The sequence below is a fragment of the Chelonoidis abingdonii genome, chromosome 1, assembly GCF_003597395.2.
Source record: "Chelonoidis abingdonii isolate Lonesome George chromosome 1, CheloAbing_2.0, whole genome shotgun sequence".
NCBI classification, from domain to species: domain Eukaryota; kingdom Metazoa; phylum Chordata; order Testudines; family Testudinidae; genus Chelonoidis; species Chelonoidis abingdonii.
Genome location: NC_133769.1, coordinates 318,796,623 through 318,814,571, shown reverse-complemented (window position 1 = coordinate 318,814,571; position 17,949 = coordinate 318,796,623). Strand labels below are relative to the sequence as shown.

General features: G+C 41.9%; 1 protein-coding gene across 2 annotated transcripts in view; it reads left to right on the top strand.

Annotated features, from left to right (window-relative positions):
- LOC116833560 (complement C4-like) overlaps positions 1 to 17,949 on the top strand; it is a 97,688-nt gene that overhangs the window by 28,038 nt on the left and 51,701 nt on the right. For both annotated transcript variants that reach the window (XM_032795148.2, XM_075061616.1), the window contains 9 exons: positions 490 to 639; positions 1,080 to 1,206; positions 1,604 to 1,675; positions 6,335 to 6,538; positions 9,062 to 9,176; positions 9,395 to 9,465; positions 12,370 to 12,509; positions 13,086 to 13,298; positions 16,132 to 16,183. In XM_032795148.2, the coding sequence (XP_032651039.1) occupies positions 490 to 639; positions 1,080 to 1,206; positions 1,604 to 1,675; positions 6,335 to 6,538; positions 9,062 to 9,176; positions 9,395 to 9,465; positions 12,370 to 12,509; positions 13,086 to 13,298; positions 16,132 to 16,183 (1,144 nt within the window). The remainder of the gene's footprint in view (positions 1 to 489; positions 640 to 1,079; positions 1,207 to 1,603; positions 1,676 to 6,334; positions 6,539 to 9,061; positions 9,177 to 9,394; positions 9,466 to 12,369; positions 12,510 to 13,085; positions 13,299 to 16,131; positions 16,184 to 17,949) is intronic.

Sequence of the window (17,949 nt, the reverse complement as noted above, 5' to 3'; positions counted from 1 at the left end):
TTCACAGTATTTTTTATTTTTAGCTTGCTTTGGAAAGATATTAAATGCAGCTGATACTGTTTAAGGTCCTGATTCAGCAAAGCATTTAAGCATGTGCTTAAATCTAATTGAAGTTAAGCTTATCCTTTTCTGAATCCCTAAATATTTAAGGTAAAATTCTCTTCACACACACCAGCTTCCAAGGCTCTTAGTGGGTGTTGCCCACATGTATCTGAGGGCAGAGTCTCCATTCTTTAAGGTTCTGGTGTTCTGAACTCTCATTGTAGCAACTGGAGTAAAGGACAATCAGCACGGTTTAGGATCAGCCCTTTTATCTTTGTCTGCCAACAAACATATACCACAATTGACACTTGATAAATGTTAGTGGTGTGAAATGCAAAAAGCTTAGATAGAAATTACCTATATTGCTAATACCCCACTAATATGAATGCTTGATATTAATGCTAATGAGAAATATAAAATTCTGTTATTTAAACATTTTGCATTTAGATTAAACTGAAAACAGACCGAGACACATATGAACCAACGGAACTGGTGAATTTATTCATTGACACAGATCATGCAGGAACTGTTGCCTTAGCTGTGGTTGATACTGCAGTTTTCATTCTAAACAAAAGGAATAAACTTACAGCCAAAAAAGTAAGTGTGTTAAAAAGAAAACAGCATGTGTCATTGAGTCAAGTAGTATTTCACAGGAGAATAGAGAAATCTGAATATAATAAATGAGTGGTAATCAAAACATTATTCTAGACATTGCTTATTTGGGAAAATATTTTTCTTATTTATTTATGATGCATTTATAACCAATTTGCATAGGATTTGACAAAGCAGAATAGACTAGTAGCCTATCCGCTCTCATATGGGCAAAATTGATGATGCAGAGGAAGGCCATAACTGAATTCAATTATGCCCTTCTTAAAATGTCAGATTCCTTTCAACTCAGTGCTGGGGTGTAACCAATACATCTATTTGCATCATTTCTGCATATGGCCTGATAACAGGATATGACATCGCTATTCAGAAAAGAATCACTAGTTTTGCAATAGTGCACCTTCCTTCAATGCTATTATATTTTGTAGGTCTTTGAAGCAATGAACTCATATGATCTTGGATGCTCAGTGGGCGGAGGTGCTAACAGTGCTCAAGTTTTCAATGATGTGGGTCTGGCCTTCATATCAAACACAATTAAATCACATTTTCGGCAAGGTAAACAAAGACCTTCTTCCTTTGCTATTGAAGTGTATTATGGTAGAATAAATTCACACTGAATTTCTGGGGTTTGATTTTTAGACCTTGTATGGCACTGTATTGTTGCTCTATTCAGCGGCCTCACTTCTGTTTGGTCTTATTATTTCCCAGTGTTCATTTTCCCATCTTATACTATGGGTTCATAGCTCATATGCAGGTGAAACAGGCTACACTCTTGAGACTGGTCATCTGGCATCTATTGTAGATTGGACTGTGTGCGGGGGGAAAGGCACTGGTAAACCAGCTTTGCAGATCATGCATCCTCTGGCTGCCAGGCCGCAGGCTGGTGTTGAGGAGCAACTTAGAGCAGCCTCAAGTGTTATTTTAACCAAACTCTCTTGCTCTGTTTTCCTAGGCTATAAGTGTTCCTCTGCTACCGGAAGACAAAAAAGATCATTGGATTTTCACAAGCAAATTTCAGGAATTGGTATGGCCATTAATCTTCAGGGGCAAGAGCCAGAGGCTGCTGGGGCAGGGCGGAGAGGACTGAAGAGCTAGGGACCAGAGCCTCAGGGGTGGATGGAGGGAAGGAGAAGGATGGCAGTGCGGGGCGGGGGGCGGTCGGGGATGGGACTGTGTTGCGAGCTGGAGCTTACCTGAGAGAATGGGAGTGGTCTCAATTAGAGACAGGTGCTAAACTCTGCTACATTACAGGGTGTAATCAGGCTGAATCTATTTATTCTTTTTTAGAGGACATACCAATGCTAATTGTATGCCATTGCACTGTATTGCCCATTATGTTTATGTTCTGTGTGTGCCATAGATTTCAGAGGAAAGCCATTTTAGAAATGATTTTATGATTAGAAAATGTTTTATTAATACTGCTTTTCCTTCCCTTCTGCTTCAAAGCCAGGTTGCCTTCGGCACAATGTATTCCAAATGAAAGAAGTGTTAGTGATCTAAATATATATGATCTGAAGAAAGCATTTTCAAAAATAATTTTCCTATAAGTCTGTCACATGAAGGTCTGATATCTTATGACCTGTCACTATAAGAAACAAATACTTCATCCAAGGGTTTTCCTAACTTTCTGAAACTGGCTATCTATTTCAGGAATAAGAATAGGATCATGACTCACTCCCCACAAGACCTCTAACCCACACCATGGGCAGGTGAAATTTTGAGCCATAACCATACTAGACATAACTAACTATGTGGTTTTTAACAATGATTTTAAGGATGTCTAAAGTTTTATAGATCAACATGCTGGAAGAATGTGTCTGACTGATTAATAATGGTTCACACAATGCTGAATTGGGGATTACAATCTTAATTCTTTTTTATCTCTACGCAATCATGATACTTCATTTATATCTTCACCATTAGAGAGAAACCTGATTTACCGAGACAAGAGAATGAAAATGAGATGGGAACTGTCAAAACTGATCTATCAAAAGCTGAATATTCCTCTTTCAGAGACACCAAAAATCTTCTGTGCTTCTGGCTAGAGCAAGCCAATTCCAGAGTGCTGACACAAGGGATATCTGTCAGCTTGCCTTCCAACGGCCCGTCAGTCAACATCTTAGCTGAAAGGACTGGCGATCCACCTCTTTTCTGTTGGTGGGTCATCAGAAAAATAGTCCTGCTGCTGGATTTGAAGTTCTCTGAGATGCTGACTGTTGAATTCCTGATGGCTCCCAAATGGCATCTGTTCTCTTAAAGTTTGAAAGGAAAGAATGCTTTTCCAAATGTCCTCTTTGTGCTTGGGAAGACCAGTTTCTAAGTGTTCTTGTGAATAAGTTCTGCCCTGTTTTTCATGTACTGAGCAGTCATATTCTGCTATGATAGAGAAAAGTTCAGCTCCTCTAGGTACCCCCAAATGTCAACAGCATAAGCTACATATGACCCCTGCTGAACAGGGCTGGCTCCAGGCACCAGCTTATCAAGCAGTGGCAATTCGGCAGAGGGTCCCTCACTTCCGCTCAGAGCGAAGGACCTCCAGCTGAATTGCCGCAGATCGTGATTGCGGCTTTTTTTTTTTTTTTTTGGCTGCTTGAAGCGGCAAAACCCCTGGAGCTGGCCCTGCTGCTGAATTACTGAAACCATCCACCAAGGGAGCTCAATCTTCATTCAGGAAAACTTCTGCTCTGTAAAAACAGTTGAGTTAGCCTGAAACTGTGAAACCATGAGACATGAGGTGCAACATGTTATATCTGAGTGACCACACCACTGTTTTTACTTTTCTTTGCCCTGGTATCATATATGCAGGTTGAGATACACCAGTGAGATACACCACTCTCACTGAATGTGGGAGTCTTTGACTGCTTCTGAAATGTCTCAGATAAGCATTTTCATGGCACTGCTTTGTAGAGGAGCAAGCCTTCTTCAATAGCAACATCAGAAACATACCTCATGAGCGCTAGAAGCCATCCAGTACCAGAGATACCAGTTGACTCATTATGTTGAATTGTTAAATAGTTCCTTTTCCTGTCTTTTGAAAGCAGTTGTTCTCATACATTCTCAGCCACATCACTGATACAGTATCGAATAGTCTCGTTTTACAAAGGGCCTCTTTTCAGTTTGGTGGCTGATTCATCTAGTCAGGCTTCCTGCATAGCACAAAATAATTCCTAGAGCAGATCTTTTAGAAAACATCCAATCTCGATATAAATGTTGTCAGTGATGGAGAATCCATCACAACCCTTGGTAATTTGTTCCAATGGTTAATTACCCTTACTATCAAAACTATATGTTTTATTACCAGTCTGAATTTGTCTAGCTTCAACTTCCAGCCATTGGATCCTGTTATAGCTTTCTCTGCTAGATTGAAGAGCTCATTGTTAAATATTTGTTCCCACTATAGATGCTTATAGATTGTAATCAAGTCTCCTCTGAGGCTTCTCTTTTTCTTAAGTTAAATAGACTGAGCTCCTTGAGTCTATCACTATAAAGCATGTTTTCTAATCCCTTCATCATTTTTGTGGCTCTTCTCTGAACCCTTTCCAAGTTATCAACATCCTTCTTGAACTGTGGGCACCAGAACTGGAAACTGTATTCCAGCCGCAGTCACACCAGTGATCAATACAGAGGTAAAATAACCTCTCTCCTGCTTGAGATCCCTCCATTTATTCATCCTAGGATTGCATTAGTCCTTTTGGCCACAGCATCATGCTGGGAACTCATGTTCAGCTCATTATCAACCACAACCCCCAAATCTTTTTCAGAGTCAGGCCATATAATTTTTGAACCCATATTCATTGGGCAGGGAAGTATAAGATTTTCTACAATAGTATAATCCTTATACTGTTGTGTGATCAAGATAAGATTCCTGAAGGGCGTGAGTCTTGTCATAGCCAGTTTGAATAATCAAGTCTTGCTAATTGTTCAAGGCTTTGAGTTTTCTCAGGAAAAAACCCTCAGGTTCATCTTTCAGTGACAGTCATTTTGAAGGCTTCTTAGCCTCAGCTGCTGTCATTTCATATCGCACCACACACTGTGATATCAAATCAGTCAATGTAAAACCAATTGTTTCATACTCGTGCTTTCTGTTACCTTTATGAGCAGTCCTGGGAACACATCACTTGCCATTGTCTCACTCACAAAACTTTTCAGCAAGGCAGGGTCCTTTCATGACTGACTAGAAGTCCTTTCCTTTGGCTAGAAGTGATCTCTAGTAAAAATTGAATGACATAGGCAGCGTGATCATGTTAGGCTCATTGGGCCTTCATGTTAACAGCAGATGCACTGTTCCAGCTCAGTGGTATGTTTTATCATGGTCTGTGTGCATGGGCATGAGCACTTGCCTTTCCTATGGTCAGGGGCGGCTCTAGGCATTTCGCCGCCCTAAGCATGGCAGGCAGGCTGCATTCAGTGGCTTGTCTGCGGACAGTCCTCCGAAGCCGCAGGACCAGCGGACTTCCTGCAGGCAAGCCGCCAAAGGCACCCTGCCTGCCACCCCCGTGGCACCAGCAAAGTGTCCCCTGCGGCTTGCTGCCCCAAGCATGCAATTGGCGTGCTGGGGCCTGGAGCCGCCCCTGCCTGTGGTACATCATAAATAACAGTGCAGGTACAGGTGTTTTATTTGCAGCAGCTCTAGTGGCATACTGCACTCACATTCTGCTCAAGACTACACTGAGCATTAATCTAGCTTCAGGTTGCAGTAATATGATGGCCTTAAAGGCAGCATGCCAATCTTGACAAGATTTCTTATGTGTATCTAATTACAAATGTATTACATTTCCTTTTTTCTCCCGCTGCAAAATGTTAGTCATGTTTCGATTAAATTTTTAGTACAGTTTTTCATGACATTGATGGATTTTCTCTACAACCCTCTTTGGGACTGGATTTTATGCTTTGGGAAACAATACCCTATACTCTAAGAGAGAGTGTGGCTTCTCAGCTCTCCAAAAGAGATGGAGCATTCATTTCTAGCACTCCACAGTTATGAGATATTAGAACTTACCATTGTCACTGGATCAGGATGGAAGATGAGTGTAATTTTCACTCTTTACCTTTATCTGAGCCTGGATGGGAGGGAAATGGAAAGAAATGTTTTTGTTGCAAGTACTTTTTTTTTTTTAATTGATGGCTCATTGAAAAGCTATTCAAAGGCTAAGCATGTTGGAAACATTCTCAGTGGAAATGGGCTAGTAGGCAGATTACAGGTGAGGATATCAAAGTATATGTTTAGTTTATTAAACCATTCTGTTCTTTGTTCCGGCGAAAGCAGAAATAAAGGAACATAATCCACACAGAGGAGGAAAAACCTGATAACTGAAACTCACAATCTTAAATTTTTCTGTGTAAGAAAACAAGCATTTGAAAAATGTGTCCTAAATGAGAGTCCAGTTCTGCTCTCATTCACTTCAATTTAAGTCCACTGATCCTGCCCCCAGTGACTTCATGGTCTGAACTTGAAGGAAAGATAAGATTGTAAACCCTTTGGGGGAAAGCACCTTCTTCTCGTTCTGTTTTAGTACAATGCCTGGCTGGGTAGGGCCCTGGTTCATGATAAGGGCTCTTATGGCTACTACAGTAATAGTGAAAAATAATAATAATGACATAGGTGAAGTACATAAGTATGATTGAATATCTCAAAATTTATCAAAGCCTGTGCAACACTGACGTCACTGTCATTTTGTTACAGCTAGCAAATACCAAGATCCTGCTCTACGAAAGTGCTGTCAGGATGGAATGAAATTAAATCCAATGAAGTTTTCTTGTGCCAAAAGGCTAACTAGAGTTACTGGCTCAATCAAATGCAAAGAAACTTTCAAGTACTGTTGTAAGAGGGCTCAGAGCCTCAGGAAGGAGCTGCAAAAGATGAGACTAGCTTCTGCGCTGGCAAGAAGTAAGGAATTTTGCCTTTTAGTAACATATCGTTTTTAAACAGTGAATTGTATACAGTCATCTCTGAAGAACGAGTTGTTTTAGGGCTGCAAGGCAGCGAAGAATCACATAAGTAACTATTGTTCATGGGGACATTGCAATGCCTGTGGCTTTAGCTGTGCTAATCTCATAAACCTGTAGCAGTTTATGCAGCTGATTCCCCAAGCATGGGGTTCCAAAATGACACTCAACTTCAAATATAATTCAGTCCTGCAAGCTACTGAGCACTGACTTTGACGGTCCTGGGCTGCAATGTGCAGAGCACCTGATACTTCTGTTGATGTCAGTGCTCCAATACTGCAACATTCTGAGCACTTCTTGCCCTTGTAGTTTGTTACCAATGGTTTCTAGGCGGTACATCTGTGTTCATGTCAGATTGTGAAAAGAACAGATCTAGCTCTGTCCGAAAGTCGAGCTCAGGTGTTTGGGCCATAAGACGTTGGGTTACATTTATCAAAGAGTGAATGTACTGCATGAAGGAGGACATTTGTCTGAATGTAAACTAGTGGCAATGTATCTGATGTAATTCTCCATTATATGCACACACGTATACATATGTCATGGCTGAGTAGGGTGGGATTTTGGAAAGTGCATATTATTGGTTAAACTCTGCTCCCCTTGCAGTCAGTGGGGGGTTTCAGTGAGAGCAGATTTAGGCCAATGATGGGAGCTTTTGAAACCCCCACCTGAAATGTTTAACCACCATTGTTTGTTGGTGATTTATGTGTAATTTACAAAGTTCAACACCCCTTTTCTCTCCTCCTCTCACAGACCTCTCCATACCTTCCTGCATGCTCCCATTTACATTTTCAAGGTCCCTTCTCCAAAAGTGTTTACCATACCACAAATACTGCCTCCCATGCCTTTGTGGGACATGCGAACAGTGAGATCAAGGAAAGCAATCCAGGAATTCTCCGTACGTTTTTGGCCCTCATTTGTTGTGCCATGTTGAGTTTAGTTATCAGGTGCATCTGGGCGGGTATTGTGAGCCTGAGTCCTCTGTGCCCTGCACCTTGTACAGTCACTTATACCTGTGCAAAGGAAGGGTTAAATGCTCCCAGTAACACTTTGCATGTATCCTCTCTACACACCTGTCTATGGCTACAGGGGGTGCAAAGCAGTGGAGAATTAGGGCCTCTGAAGTCAAACAGGTTGTGTAAAAAATTTCCTTTTTTCTGTTTTGAATTGCCCACTTTAAAATGTCACCTTGTTTATGTGTTATGAGACAGGGAGACCAGAAGCTCCTGATCCACCTTCTCTGCACCGTTCACTTTTTATATACTTTTATCATGTCCCTTCTATTCATTTCCTTCCTAGTCCCTGTCCCTATCTTTTCAGTCTTTCTCCATATGAATTTTCACATTTCCTAACCATTCACATTACCTTTCTCTGACCACCATCTAATTCTGTAATATTCTTTTTGAGATCTGGTGACCTCAATGCAGTATTCCAGATGAGGATGCACCATGGATTTACACAAAGGGATTGTAATAGTCTCCCCATTATTCACCATCTCATTCCTTAGCCAACCTGACATCTTGTTTGCTTTTTTGACTGCTGCTGTGTACTGAGCAGAGGTCTTCACTGAGCTGTCCACAATATCAATTAAAAAGTTAATTTCTTTACATGAGTTGCATACCTTGAGCCTGATCCAAAGCCCACTGACATCAGTGGATGGATTCCCACTGTGGTCTACTGAGTATGGCCCTGGTTTCTATTCCCAGCTCGAACACTAAGCAGCTGTGTGACCTTAGGGATTTCCCTTCACCTCTCTGGGCCTCCCTTGCCCGTCCCACACAATGTTTAAACTATTTTGATTAATAGCAGGGAGAGGAACTGCCTCTCACTGTGTATTTGTACAATGCCTAGCACAATGGCAACCCAATCTCAGCTGGGGTCTCTAAGCACTCCTGCAATGCAAATAAATAATAACAATCATTTTCATTTCTGAATTAATTTCAGTGCACTTTGGATCACACCCTATGTACCCAAGCACTCTGAAAGTCTTCCTGCCTGCTGACTGTATGAAATCCAAGCAGAGAAGTTTTTTGCATTTGTCTTCATTCTTCCCCTTGGGCAGCCAGTTTCATTGTACAATTCTGTGTGTCATGACTGATCCCATTCAAAGCATGATTTCTGTCACCGATGTTCTCTCCTTCTCCTTTCATGCCCCGTCTATCACAGTGGTAATGAAGAAATAATTTCTCCACTTGTAACTAAAAGGGGAATTTTTTTGGTTGACAGCATATAATTCCCCAGTTTGGAAGGAAGAATTAACCTTTTGTTCAGTGTCAATCTTTAGTCGTTGTCTGTTGTCTTTCTGCATTTTTTCTGCAGTTTACAAGATCAAAACCAGTCAGTCTTTTCATTCAGCTATTCAGCATATTAATCCTTTTGTCTTGTCTATCTGACATCTGATTATCCAAATCAGTGTAAGGTTATTGTCCATAGGTTTCAGGGAAGACTCCCAATTTCTGTTTTCCAGTTGGTGACGTTCCAGAAGAAGATGTGTTTGATGAAACTTCAATCAACTTGCGCAGTGTCTTTCCTGAGAGCTGGTGGTGGGAGACAGTAGAAATTAAAAACCCTGGACAGCATAGGTACTGTATTATTTGACCAGATGAATACACCTACATGTATATAAATATACCCATAAAGTCAGTGTTCTATTGAATCTATTATAGAGGCATTTGGATCTGCTTGCTATGTCTCTCCTCCACAACTGATATTTTTTTTCTTGTCAGTCTTCAAGGTTTAAGGAATGAACTTGTTTTCATTTCATACGTTCTTCTTAATACCTTATTTCTTGTCTCTTTAGGATAACAAATGCTATTCCTGACTCTATAACTACTTGGGAAATTCAAGCAATAAGTATATCACCTCAAAAAGGTAAAAAACCCTACTGGTAAACTATTGGTTCACTCTCTACTGATGCATGAATATTGACTCAACCTCTACACCAGGGGTCGGCAACCTCTGGCACACGGCTCACCAGGTTAAGCACCCAGGCGGGCCGGGCCAGTTTGTTTACCTGGCATCTGCAGGTTTGGCCGATCGCAGTTCCCACTGGCCACGGTTCGCTGCTCCAGGCCAATAGGTCAGCAGGAAGCGGCACGGGCAAGGGATGTGCTGGCAATGGCTTCCCGTCGCCCCCATTGGCCTGGGACTGGTAAACTGCAGCCAGTGGCAGCCGCAATTGGCCGAACCTGCTGACACGGCAGGTAAACAAACTGGCCTGGCCCGCCAGGGTGCTTACCCTGGTGAGCCACGTGCCAGAGGTTGCCGACCCCTGCGGTACACCATCTTAAAGATATGCACTAGATCATCTAAAAGTTATGGGCTCAATACAGAAAGTACAGAATGGAATTTTATGGCCTGCATTATGCAGGAGATCAGAATAAGCAATCATAATGGTTCCTTCTGGCTTTGAAAATCTAAGAACCTTTTAATTTTAGCTTCCAGTTAGACAGAGGGTTATGGCAAATTTGGTAAATAACAATGATAAATAAAATGCTTAGCACTTTGAACTTATGACTCTTTCACTGTATTTAGTGATGACTGCATTCATATTAAATAAGTTTGGGAGCAGATGCAAAAAGAAAATTCCAGAGGAATCATATTCAGATTTTAACTGAATATGTGGTACATTACCATTAATAGATTCATTGGTTTTGAATAATAATACCTAGCACTTTGCATCTGTAGATCTCAACATGCTTTACAAAAGAGATCAGTGTCATTGTACCCATTTTAAAGATGGGGAAAACTGAGATACAGAAATGTGAAATGACTTCCATAAAATCACCAAGCAGGCCAGTGACAGATATGGGAATAGAATCCAGATCTTCTGAGTCCCAGTCCTATGCTCCATCCACTAGGCAACATTGCCTCATACATGCAGAAGAGATCATTCTAGTGTGCTCTCCTGTATAACACAGACCATAGAATTCCACTCCGTTAGAGTCATAGTCATAGAATTTAAGGCCAGAAGGAGCCATCAGATCATCTAGTCTGATCTGCTGTATAGTACAGGCCACCAGCACTCACACACTCAACTCAGGGCTTGGCTACACTAGAAATTTCAAAGCGCTGTCATGGCAGCGCTTTGAAGTGTGAGTGTAGTCAGAGTGGCAGCACTGGGAGAGAGCTCTCCCAGCGCTGCACGTAAACCACATGCCTTACGGGTGTAGCGTGCACCCTGATTACACTGACACTTTACAGCGCTGTATCTTGCAGCGCTCAGGGGTGTGTTTTTTCACACCCCTGAGCGTGAAAGTTGCAGCGCTGTAAAGTGCCAATGTAGCCAAGGCCTCAGCAACAGAAATTAGACCAAAGTATTACCGCCCAAAGGTCATTAGACTCTTATGTGCCACAGGCAGAGAATAGAAAGGACTGTGGTGCATCAGTGCCCGAGGCCCCAGCAATGGCAGGAAAATTTGGGCTCAGTGGCTGGGGCCTCGGGCACTAATGCAAATTCTCCACAAAGCATTTTAAGAACATGGGATTTGCCATACCAGATAAAATTCAAAACCATTGATGTATCCTGTTTCCAAATTTGCTGAACCAACCACTAGCCCAAACTTCATGGCTTCAGAAAGAACAGAACAAATTCACAATATACCCAGCCAATTGTTCAGTGTTGGAGGCAGGAGTAAAAGTTTCCTCCTGACCCGGCAGGTGATCACCTTATGGTCTGAAGCATACAGTGTGATTACCATTATCAGTATTTTAGCTTGCACAATCACAGACATAAGCTGCCATAAGATATAGCTACAGAGACTTTTGTTCCTAGTTTGTAAACAACCAAACTCAGTACTATTCTTTTGCATTTATTGTAAAAACTTAGCAAATTCAGGCCTTTTCATAAGTCTCCCATGGATGCCAGCACTGGGTTTAGGTAGCACTGCTGTTCCAAATTAACATACCTTTTAACTAACGCATTATTGTAGACCCCAAAAAGATTTTCTGCATGGACCTTTGAGCCCGTTCAGAATCCCGTTAATTTCAGCAGGACTCTGCACATGAAATGTCCCTTTGCAGAATCAGGACCGTAGTCATTTAGGCCTTGATTCAGCAAGAGGTTTAACATGTGCCAAATGGAAAGCCCCTGAGTAGTCTCCACTGGTGTAATGATTACAGCAGTGGAGCACGACTGTGGAGGACTACCCAAGAAAAGTAATGGAAAAGGCCTTTCCTAGGAACCTCATTCACGGTCTGTTAAATATTTTCAGAGAAAAGAGAATATTTGGAAAGAAGTTCAACAAACTTTGTGCTATTTGTTTTAGTACTGTGTGGGATAAATTCTATCATCCCTTTGTGCAGGTAGAGAGCCCCGCCCTTAGCAGAACCAGTGTAGTTGTCCATGGGGAGACTACACTTCTGTATGCTACACAGAACACAGTTTCACAGCTGCCTCCCTTTATGAAGCTGTGGATGGGGACTGGAGCCAGGCCAGGAGTGGGGAAGGGTCAGTTTGGTGCATCCATGCCTGTGCAATCTCCATCTCATAAGTCCTGTAGAGCAGGCATGCAGGCATGGTTGTTGAGCTGATCTGCACTACAGCCTTGGGGAAGGAATCTGTCTCCTAGACCTCCCCGGAACTTCCAAAACTAATCTGGGCTTGATGCAGGATAGATTTGGACATAGATTTGTTTCTGAACATCAAGAAAGGAGCACAGCTATTTGTTCTTTTTTAAATGTAACATCTTAATAAGTACCTAAACTAACAGCACTCTGAAAAGCTAACATACCGTGGTTTTGCTGGGTCTGAACTCCAGTTTTCTCCTTCACCAGGATTCTGCATAGCTGACCCTAAGACCTTTACGGTTTTCAGAGATTTTTTTGTATCAATAAGGCTACCATATTCAGTTAAACGGTACGAGCAGCTAGAAGTAAAAGCAGTTGTCTACAACTACCTCTCTGAAGATCTCAAGGTAATGTTACTGTAGTACATTGCTGAACTGTATGCTATACACATCACCCAACCACCAATCCTTACCTCCTTTATCAAGTTTCAGCTACAGTGTCTGAGTTGGCCATACTTGGCTGAGGTCCTTTGGGCTTTGTAGAAAGGAGCAGAGCTAGGATACAGGGAAGACTGTTGTATTTGCCCTGCTCCCTCAAGCTTCAGGAACTAATGGAAAATAACATTAATGTTTATATTGCATGTTTTCAAAGCAATGAACAAATATTCACTAATTTATCCTTACATCCCTCCTGTAGGCAGGTGAGTACAGTTAGCCCCATCTTGGAATAAGTTGCTCAGTCTAAGTGGTTTAGCTGGGAGGCAAGATGGTCTAATGGACTAACTATCAGACTGAGAATTAATAGATTGCAGTTCTGTTCTTGGTTTTGATAATGATTCATTGTGTAGCCACAATGAGCACTTAGCTCCTCTGAACCTCTGATCCATTTGAGTTTTGCTCTTCATTGTTTATATCTGTCGGATATCTATTTCCTTGAGCAGTGGTGTAATATATATTATTATAAGCATTTCCTTGTTCCAATAGATTACAGTGAAGATGATCACAGTGGAGGGGGTGTGCAGTGCAGGGACATCGACAAAGGACGTGCAACAGAAACTAACTGTTAAGGGAAACTCAGCAGTGCCTGCTTATTTCTCAGTAGTTCCACTCATTGTAGGGGAAATTCCAATTACCATTACTGCTTTTGACCCAATTTCTGGACACAGCGATAGTGTTATGAAGAAACTCAAAGTTGTGGTAAGTATAACAGCGTTTGATCAGCTCAGCTGTGGAGCAGGAATTTAATAGCTCTCTTTCTGTCTGTCTCTGTTTCATTAAATAAACACATAATTGTGTGCATGGAACTCTCAGGAAGAAAATAGCATTAGAAAGTAGTGACTAGAATGCTTTTAGCACAGAGAAGAAACTTCATTCTGGGATTGACCTATGACTACAATTCCCTATTATAAGGTGGGTGCACAACTGGTTGGAAAAGCATACTCAGAGTAGTTATCAATGGTTCACAATCAAGCTGGAAGGGCATATTGAGTTGGGTCCTGCAGGGATCTGTCCTTGGTCTGATTCTATTCAATATCAGAAGAACATAAGAATGGCCATACTGGGTCAGACCAAATGTCCATCTAGCCCAGTATCCTGTCATCCGACAGTGGCCAGTGCCACGTTCCCCAGAGGGAATGACCAGAACAGGTAATCATCAAGTGATCCATCCCCTGTTGTCCATTCACAGCTTCTGGCAAACAGGCTAGGGACACCATCCCTGCCCATCCTGGCTGATAGCCATTGATGGACCTATCATCCATGAACTTATCTAGTTCCTTTTTAAGCCTTCTTATAGTCTTGGCCTTCACAGCATCCTCTGGCAAGGAATTCCACAGGTTGACTGTGCATATGTGAAATGCATAGTCCTGCCTCAGTGCAGGGGAATGGACTAGATGACCTATAAAGATTTATTGTAGTTCTATATTTCTATGACTATTGTAGGTAAAAAGAGTTCACTACTGAATTATCCTGAAAGAGAGAAGAGTTGACTACCTCTGATGTAGCTTGAGCTACGCCAGTATGATTGGTTGTTTGCTCTTAAAGGAGGAGTCCAATTGTTCTGGCAACCGTCAAAGGAGTGGCCTCATAGACCAGCCAATCACAGTTGGTTGGAAAACAGGGTTGGCCTAACTAGTCCCAAACCTGAATCTAGGTTGCATATAGTGCTACATGTGCAGTTGGGAGGGTTTGTTTTTATTCCGTGAACCTGTGGCTGAAGATTTGCATGATGTTCACCCACCTATATGCAACATTTGTGATGGTGGTAACTCCTAGTAGTCCTGGCATTTGTTCCTAGCCAACATTAATGGTTGTACAGCTAAGGAGCATACCTGAAAAGAAAGCTTCCTTGGATGAATCTTTAATCTCACTGCTTTCTTCACTAAAGGTGGGAGGGGATGCCATTTTCAAAAGTCAATCTAGCTCAGGGTTGCCCAACAGAGGGTCCCTTTGGCAACCTGCCAGGAGCCCAAGGCCACACCTAATTTACATATAATGGGACTGATTCTGGCTGCACTCACCATTAATAAGCAGGTGTAGCCTCAGGGGTCAAGATAAAGCACTGTGTGTTGGAAACCTGTAGTTTCTACTGGCCACATCCCCATTAAAATGGAGGCAGCCTTTATTATTTGTTTATTTATATGTTCACTTTTATTAACATGCTTGTTGCTGTACAAGACACAAAGATAAAGTCAGTTCCTACCCCAAGTTCCTACCTCCCATCTAAAAGACATAGAGAATGTGGGAGACACTGGGAAGTCAGGAAGGAAAGCAGTCATTTGTGGTAACTTTCTGTCTCTTTGCTGGAAAAAGCGCTATTGGCCTTATATAGCCTTCATTGCTTTAGTATAAATGCAGGAAGTCTGTGGTAGAGTAGGGAACTGAAACTGTGTCCCCCAAATCCTAGGTTGGTACCCTTCTCAGTGGGCCATCCTTCGTAGTGATAATGCCCAGCACAAGGTTTTCCATATTTAATAGACAATCTGGAATTTTGCAATGTCATGATAACAGGGACCACATTCCAGGTAGTGAGATCAAGAACACTGAGACATTAGAATCATAGACTCATAGGACTGGAAGGGACCTCTCAAGATTATCTAGTCCAGTTCCCTGCACTCATGGCAGGGCTACGTATTATCTGACCAGTGGTGTGCAAACTGCAGCCCACAGGCTGCAACTGGCCATTCAGGGTAATCTGCTGGTGGGCCGCAAGAGAGTTTGTTTACATTGACAGTCTGCAGCATGGCTGCCTGCAGTTCCTAGTGGCTGCAGTTCACTGTTTCCAGCCAATGGGAGCTGTGGGAAGCGGGGGCCAGCACATCCCTGCGGCCCCTGCTGCTTCCTGCAGCTCCCATTGGCCAGGAATGGCAAACTGCGGCCACTGGGAGCTGCGAGGTCCGTACCTGCAGATGGTCAGTGTAAACAAACTGTCTTGCGGCCCACTGGCAGATTACCTTGGAGGGCTGCTTGCAGTCCATAGGCTGCAGGTTGCCCACTACTGATCTAGACCATCCCTGACAAGTGTTTGTATCATATCACTTGAATCAAGGCCATTAGTTGTCTCAGCTGTAACTTGTATGAGCTTTGCACAGTCAGCATCTTCTAATTATTTTTTTAAAAAAGAATTGATTAAAAGAAAATTAAGACGTAGCTCCTTTATTGACACTTTGCATAGTGTGTGTGTAAAACATCTCTCCTATGGACTGTAGATGTAGGTTTCACGTGCTAAAAATAAATGTCAAAGCTTCACATTTCTTGTTTATAAAATGTTTCTTCTGAAAAAAATTACTCTTTTTCTAACAAAAAGACAAGTAAAAATCAGTACTCAGTTGAGCTGGTATATTTATGGACTTGAAATGCTGACTCTAAGTACCTTTTATTGTATTTGATCAGAAATCTCTATCCAAATGAAATTATTGCTGTCATCTACTGGTCCAATATTATGTTAGTGGTGATATGTTTTAAGCACTTAAGTCCTCAGGATGCAATCATTTGCAATGGGGTTGACCTATTTTTTTTCTTTATTGTGCAGACTGAAGGCATTTTACGGACAGAAGAAGAGACCATTTGCATTAATAATAATTGTAAGTTACAAGAGGGGCTTTATTTTTTAAGACTTCCACCATTTTAGTCTAATAATCTGATTTCAAAATACTTTACAACTATCTGGGCTAGTAGGATCATAGGAACTGCCTATGGGAATCCTAGGCCCGTATACTTCTGGATTCCATCTCTGACAGTGGCACGCACCAGATGCTTCAGAGGTAAGTGTAAGAACCTTATTTAAAGTGACATTCCTATCCCCATGCTCTGTTACATGCCACCAGGAAATACGCTGAAATATTTGATTGAAATATTTCTTGTATGCTTTTAGTAAATTTTTATCCTGGGCAATTGATGTTTGTTGTCCCTTTTCTGTGGTTCCATGTTCAGAATAATTGTACTGCCAATCCTTATTTACCAAAATGACAGTGACTAGCATGCAACTACAGTTACCTCCATAAAATATTTCCTCTTTCCTCTTTCACATGTGAATGTGTCAAAGTACTAAAAATTAATATTGATAAAATTTCACTCCACATTGACAGACAAATCATGTTCCCCTGGCTAAGTGAATAGTCTCATTAACATAAATGGGGCTGACTGTTTGCAGAGGAAAGCATGCACAAGTTGGCCTCTAGATAAGCTATGATAATGTTCTGCTCTCAGTTCAATTGGTTAACACTAGAGCTGGGCAAAACGTTTTAGGACAAATAGTTTCTTCACCAAAAAATGCAGTTTTGGGCCCGCTGGAACTATTTGAGAATTCAGTATAAATTTGCTGAATAGTTTGAGCCAAAAACAATTTTTGAGCTTCCACATGGGAGACCCAAGTTCAAATCTCTGTTCCAATGACTATGTATGTTGTACAAAGTGGAATGGCCTCAGCAGGAGAGACTGAGAAAGACCCATCCCAGTGCACCCTGTTGCCCAGTGGTTAGGGCCCACACCTGGGAGGTCTGAGACCCAAGCTCAAGTCATTGCTCTCGATAAGGTTGAATGGGACTTGACTCTGGGTCTCACACACCCCGGTTAAGTGCAGCACTTCCTCTTCTAGTTTTATGACTGATGTTTCCAAAATTCCTTGTTTTTAATTAAAAAAGAAATGGTTAAAAATATTTAAAATCTAAATAAAACAGTTTATTTGACCTGAATCTATATATCTTTTGTTTTGCTAAGAAGACCAAAAAATTTCCATTTTGATCTTAAATGAATTATTTTAGGGTTTGGGGATTTTTTTGGTTTGGCCACTGAACCAAACTATCGATTATCAACACACACAGCTCCAGTTGTCAATGAAGTTGTTTCTTGTGAACAAAATGGAAATGTGGTAAAAAAAAAAAAAAATCTAAGTTTCCAGTAAAATCCTGTCTGACAGCCATCTAGAGACATGCGGAGTGTTAGTGAGTTATAGATTGGAATGGTCAAATGTACTGACCCTCGGAGCTGCTTATGGTAACCTTCAGAGGTCTGAGAGCCAGGCATGCTGGCAGGGGCTTCAGCTCCGAGCCCCCCACCCCCTTCCTTGCAGGGCAGAAGCCCCATGGCCCAGCAGGCATCTCCCACGGAGCTGAAGCCCCAAGGCCCACCACCCTGCTGCTGGGCAGAAGCCCCAAGTCTGTGTCCCAGTCTGGTAGGCGGAGAATGTGGTGGCGCACCGTGAGCCACACTTTAACTATAAAAGCGCCATATGTGACTCTCAAGCCGCTAGTTTGGTCACCCCGTTATAGATTATTGTAACAGACTATAAATCCAGTGGCATTATTCAGTCCATCATTTTTAGTATCTAGCAAAATTATTAATTTAAGCT